We start from the raw sequence: 6,538 nt of genomic DNA, 5'->3' as shown, positions 1-6,538 counted from the left end.
TATGCTCTGTCAGAGAGGCAGAACTATTGCTATGGTGTCTGGTATAGCTATTTATACATAGAGGATGTGTCTACATGTGCAATTAATTTGAAGCAGTAAACTACAGCACATATTATGCTGAAGTTTATTGCTCCTGGGCACTGCATTTGATTGTGTGCCCAGAACCACAGCATGCTTAGCTGGGTCAGAGCAGCCCTGGCTGGCAGGGGCGACTGTGGGGGTTCAGCCTGCCAGCCCAGGGCTGCTCTGACCCAGCTCTATGTGCTGCAGAGGGACTGGCTCGGGCCAAAAGGTGCTTCAGTGAGGGCTAGCAAGCAGGCAGCCCCCATACTGAAGCACCCTCATACCCCAACCAGCTCCGTCAGCGTCTACACATGCATTGCTGTGGAGTAAAAAACTCTGCCATAGGACAGTACTTGTATTTATAAGTACTAACCTGCGGTGGAGTTTATTAGTTTATTCCAGCCTCATAGCCCTGCTTACGTAGATGCTGAGACGTTTACTGCAGAGCTAATTAGGCAACTCTGCAGTAAACCTCTTGCATAGACACAGCCAGAGACATGGAATTATTCTCTACCTCAGTATCTGCACATTCAGTTAAGTATATTATCCCATAATTCCAACAGTAATGTATCTGTGTGTACTCAGAGGATTATTGTATATGTGCCCAACAGGATTGTTTCAAGTTTGCAAACACTGATTTTGTTTCAGATTGCACTCAGAAAGAACCATCCTCATGTCTCTAACACTGATTATTCTGGGTCTTGCTGCCTTTATAGGTGAGTCTAGATGTCTCTAGATTACTAACTTTACTGCCAAAGCAGCACAGAAAAGAGATGTGGGGACACAGGCAATATTAAGGTTACAGGCAAATAATCGAATTAAAGTGAGGTTGAATGAGGGGAAGTCTTACTGCAGAACAACAGAGACACAATAAATGTTCATGTGCCCACAATTACCCTTCCCTACGAGAAAACTAACCTGAGACAGTTTAGCTGTATTTTACTGTAGGATAAGCTGCCCAGGTATAACTTTCACTTACTGAAGGGTAATTGCAAGCACATGAATAATAAACTCCAACCAACTTTTTAACAAAAAGTTCATATAGCTAATAACTGTCTTCAGTTTGCTCATTTGTCCATACCCTAACCTCACTATGAATCCTAAATGTATATGGGGAAGGAAGTTTATTACCTAATGAAATATGAATCAACAATATGACACAATATAATGAAGCATGACTTGCGGAAAGTAAGGATAGGAAGTATCTACTGACTGGCACTTGGTAATGGAGATCAGGATGCTTATATCTATGGGCCCTTGTAGAACACAATGGAAGACAAGTCTGTTTAGCCTCAATCAAGGAAGCCATTTCTGGCTAGCAAGCTCTTGCCCCTGAGACCTATGGGCCACATCTGGATGAGCGTGGCCATGTGGTATATGGCACCACAGATACAGCTGAGGTGCAATATATCGCGCATTCAGCTGTTCTCCACACAGCTGTTCTCCACACAGCATGGGGAGGGGAGGGTTGACTCCAGAATATCCAGGGGTCAAAAACAACTGCACAAAAAAAGTGGAGCAGAGCACGTAGTGGCAGCATGCACCACTCAAAACCAGAGCCTGGCCAGGTGAAGACACACTCCGTCTGCCAGCCAGGCTCTGAGCAGCAGGATCGGTGCTGCTGCAGCCCCAGAAGGCCCCTAGGACTCCATATAAGGCTGCTGGGGCCAGCCCAGCACTGGTCCCAGCCTCCCCTACTCCTCTGGGGTAACCTGCCATGTGCAAGAGGGTGCAGGGCACAGGTGTTCTCTGGGGACAAGTAGCAGCGTCACAAGGTGCGGCACACCTTGTGATGCTGCTACTTGTCCCTGGGGAACCAAATATCCAAGCTCATGTGGACGCGGTCATAGGATACAGAGTACTCCATCTTGAACAGAGTTTGGTTAATGACTCTGAATTTTCTTAGGCTTACATCTGTTTACAAAAGCAGCTTAATGTAAAATGTCTTTAACTTTTCAGACACTTCCAGTCAGTCTGGATGCTACGGCAATATAAACAGAGTTGGTACCACTGGGGCATCTTGTCAAACTGCGAGACCAGAACACTTACCATATTGTGGTGAGTATGATTCTACTTTCTGGTACATTTCAGCACACAGGTTAATCACAATAATCCACAGTTCTTGATATCTTCAAAGGAATGAAGAGATATTAATTGATTAAATCTCATGGCATTCCTTTAGGCCAGTGGTTCGCAAGCTTGTTAGACTTAAGGCACCCCTTGGAAATGCCAGCTCCTAGCCTTCACTCATTTTTGACTGCAGAAAAATAGTACAATTCTTCTTGCAAAGAACTCAGAATGACCACAGCAGGTCAGAATGGTTTTGACACAATGGATTCCCATTTTAAATCTCCTGTGAATCATGTCTGCATACCAAATAGTGCTAACAATTGTACAACACCTTTGAAAGGATTTCAAGACATCTCAGGATGCCATAGCAAATCCTCTTCTATTTCCCCCTACAGGGCTATAAACAAAATCATGCAATTCAACTAACATCAGAAGAGTTATGATAGGGCTGATTTTGATCCAGAAATGAAAATGCCTATTTTTGCATAAATAGCTTCTGAATCTTTTTGTAGCTGTCCAATCTGAGATGTTTCTTCCCCCCCGCCCCCAAGTGGTCTGAACAAACAATGTAAATTGAAGTCATAGATGGGGGAGGAGTGCTCTAAGCAACAGAAAGCCCAGGACAAACTATCTGTAACTGGGGCTTTTTGTAAAATTAATCTGAAGTGACCTCCCCAAGGCTGCAAAGCAAGTCAGCAACAGAGCTAAGATTAAGACTAGGGGATTTCTGGCTCACTGCCTCTTTTTACATTGTTTCAAGTCACATTTATATTTTGACTTGCCACTGTGTACATGATCTGTAAATCAAAATGCATGACTCATCTAACTCATGCAATACCTATACTAGGCAAATGAAAATTTAGTTTTGAAATTTTGATTTAAAATAATTATACCTGGTCTGTCCTACTTGTGGACAATGAGGGGCTGCACACTCCACAAGCTGCAGACTCCCAGGCTGCACACCCTGTGGGTGCTCTTCCCACAGTCCCAGCACTCCAACTGTGTGGGCAGTGTTAAGTCATGAAATGGCATTCTGGACTAGTATATAAAGGATTGACAAGACAACTTGTTCAATCAATGACAGAAAGACTTTATTTACTACAAATATTCACTGTTAAATGAGCCCAATGCAAAGTCCAGTATATTTAGCTGTAAAAGTGACAGGCAGAGAGGTAGTCTCAGTCTTGTCAGCTTCTCAAGGCATGGATCTGTTCACCAGGGCTAGGTACAGACAGTCAAAAAGCCTAAGGCTGAATCAATTCAGTCTTTGCAGGTTAGTCTAAGATGCACAGACGAAATTGAAACAGAAATGAACAGACATTTACCTTTGATTCAGGAAATAGATTTCATAGATTTCACAGACATGAAGGCTGGAAGGGACCTCGGAAGATCAAGTTCAGCCCCTTGCCCAAGGGGGGCTCTTGAATTGCAGAGCCCAGAATTGGATGCAGTACTCCAGCTGTGGCCTCACCAAGACCAAGTACAGCAGGCAGATGATGTCTTGGGATTTGTGTGTGGCTCTATGACCATGTATTGACTTCCTCTTCCTGCTGCCCCTGAGGTCTCTGGGATTAGCAGTCCAGACGTACAACAACAAAATTCTGCAGGATTGCTCATCACCAGGGATCCTGGTTTTCTCTGATTTAAAGCCCAATTTTTTATTTTAAAAAAGTAACCCCAAATCCACATTTTTCCATGATGAAAATGAAACACCACTATATATAGCTATATATTAGTGGTGTTTCATTTAAATCACAGAAAAATGATTTTTTTCATTGGGGTTACTTTTTGGGGGGTTACTTTTTTTAACTGAAAATTGGGAAATTTTTTTTAATTAAAGAAAACCAGGATCCCTGCTTATCACTTCCTCTTCCTACTTCCAGGTGCCTCTGGGATTTGTAATCCACAGTTGCAGCCAGTAGTAAATTTGAGCAGGGGAAAGTGTTTAAACGTCCCACCCTGGCCCCAGACCCCAAACTCCAGCTGGGGTTGCCTGAGGGGGACAGCCTTCTCCTCTTGCAGACTGGGCTGTATCTCCAGCTGGGCTTGCCCCCCACCCCTGCACATCAGCCAACCCCCACTGCTCCAGCTAGAGAACAGAGGGCAGGCCCAACCCTGCTCTGCTGAAGCAGACAGCCCAGCCCACCTCAGGGCTGAAAAGGCTGGGATGCTGGAGGACTCTGATTTAACTTGAACCATGAAGGGGTCTGAGACAGAAGTTTCATAAACTGGTTTGACCCAAATCAGTTAAGTCTGATACTACATTCAACCAGGTTTATCGTAAACCAGTTTCAGCCATTTTGGGGGAGTGATGGGGGGCGAGGCAGCTAGGTAGGAGACCAGGGACTGCACTTTAACCCCTTCTGTGGGCCAGAGGCAGCTCATGAGCCACCAGCTGGATATCCCTGGATTAAATAAGGATCTTTACTTCTACAGGAGTTGCAGCTTCAGAAAAAATTGCTGAAAAGGACCTAGGAAGAATGAACAGATATAAAAAATCATTAAAAATGCTGGCCAAAGTCTCTGTGTGGATCCAGCTGTGATTGCTGGCATAATCTCTAGAGAGTCACATGTGGGATCTTTCCTAAAAAATGGTTGCGGTGATGAGGGACATGGATTTGGTTTGATGCAGGTAAGGAACTAAAACTAAAATATTTCTGTGCAGTCAAACTGTTTCAGAAAGGGATCTGCGTCATTTTTCAGTAGCACAGCTCACATTGCTGCCCACAGTGAATAAGAGTTGCAGTAGCCATTTATGGCACTGTCATTCATATGGGACACCTGATATTAGTGAAAAGGCTGAGGGTGCTGAAAGACATTGTGTTTCAAACACCTTTGAAACATTTCAAAAGGCGTGAGCGTACAGGTGCACAGGTGGGATAACACACTCCCTCGTATGACCTGGAAGTACTATTTTGTACTGGTTGTTTCACCTTATATCTGTATAGTTGGTCCCATAGTGTAGTGCCATGGTCTCCCAGCACCCTGGGCACTGCTGTCTCACCTGCTGCTCCCCTTTTCCCTACACCCTGGCTGCTGCTGGCCTCCCCATCCCCACTTCCAGCACTCTCTGTACTGCTGCTCCTGACACTTAGGGCGCGTCCACACATGCAAGCATGTGCACTTGCAGCAGCTCAAATAGAAGCGGTGCAAATTTGAGCCAGGGCTTTTTGCCTCAGCGCATGTGCTCGGACATGCACTTTGTTGTGGAGCAAATTGTGCCACTTGGGGCAAAATAACCCTACCCGGCTCCTCCTGGATCTTCAGTCAGGGGGAGCTAGAGCCCGGGGCCAGCACCTGTGCTGTCCCCAGCAGTATAAAAAAGCTGCCTTGTCCTGGTCCCAGCAGTATAAAAAGCTGCCCTGGCAAGTAGCTCAGAGCTACTAGCTCTCAGGAGCTTCTGGGGCCCAGCCAATTGGTACCTGGGGACACTGCCCCTTGTGCCAGCTGGACTGCTGAAGCAGCCCTGAGAGTTCCCTGCACCCTCTACCCACTGCAGCAGTCTGGCAGTGGGGGCTGCTGCCTGGCTGTGACCTGCTGCGCATCTGCCAGACTCAGATGGGGACTTCACAGCCAGTAGAGGCATCTGCCCCTCTGGGCCAGCTGCCAGTGGACTGTGGTTGCAGGGTTGGCCTTTGTGCGGCACTACTGCCATGTGTGCCCTGCCATCTGGGCAGGTATCACCCGGAAGATGTTCCAGGTGTGGTGGCCTGCTTTGAACTGCCAAAGCTTGTCCTCCTGGCCCCATTTGTCCAGGAAGTCAGCCACAGCCTGCTGGGTCCAAGGTGCCAGCTCTGAGCAGGCAGGGTCCTTCCACTGGCCTCCCTAGCAGGAATTCTGGTGTTCCCTATTGGAAAACTGAAAAATCCCCAATAAAAAAAAAAAATCCCAAAGTCACTTTCTAAAATACCCCCAAATCCATGTTCCTCCACGAATAAAATGAAAGACCACTATAAAGAGAGAGAGAGAGAAAGAGAGAGTGAGAGTGAGACAGAGACAGCGATCAGTTGGACAAAGTTTTACTGATATATCTACAGTGTTAAAGCAAGTCTCTTATCATAATAATAAAGTGAACCTTAAATACAGGTTTCATGAATTCATGAATACATATTTTGCTGCCCTCCCACAAGGTGATGGCCCCCCAACAGGGGACTCAGCCCCTACACAAGGGGTTCATCCCCCCAACAGAGGGTTCAGCCCTACACAAGGGCTACACCCCCACAACAGGGGATTCAGCCCCCCAACAGGGGTTTCACCCCCCAAAATGGGGTTCATCCCCCCAAAAGGGGGTTCATATCCCACACAAGGGGTACAGCCCCCAACAGGGGCCAAATGACCCCCACAGGGTCTACCATCCCCCCTTCAAGGCCCACATGCCCCACCCCAGCCCCCCAATTGCTGGCCC

The 6,538-nt window shown here is 46.6% G+C and overlaps 1 protein-coding gene across 1 annotated transcript in view; it reads left to right on the top strand.

The window, feature by feature from the left end:
• Positions 1–736: 736 nt before the first annotated feature.
• The window catches only part of LOC109306192 (lysozyme g-like), a 9,398-nt gene continuing 3,596 nt past the window's right edge, over positions 737–6,538 (top strand). Inside the window, 4 exon segments of the mRNA XM_019529486.1 lie at positions 737–779; positions 2,023–2,121; positions 4,570–4,626; positions 4,629–4,765. Of these exon segments, the coding sequence (XP_019385031.1) occupies positions 737–779; positions 2,023–2,121; positions 4,570–4,626; positions 4,629–4,765 (336 nt within the window).

Source organism: Crocodylus porosus, unplaced genomic scaffold, assembly GCF_001723895.1.
Source record: "Crocodylus porosus isolate Cpor-Errol unplaced genomic scaffold, CroPor_comp1, whole genome shotgun sequence".
Taxonomy (NCBI): Eukaryota; Metazoa; Chordata; order Crocodylia; family Crocodylidae; genus Crocodylus; species Crocodylus porosus.
Note: the sequence above shows the minus strand (reverse complement) of the source record. Positions and strands in the feature narration are given on the sequence as shown.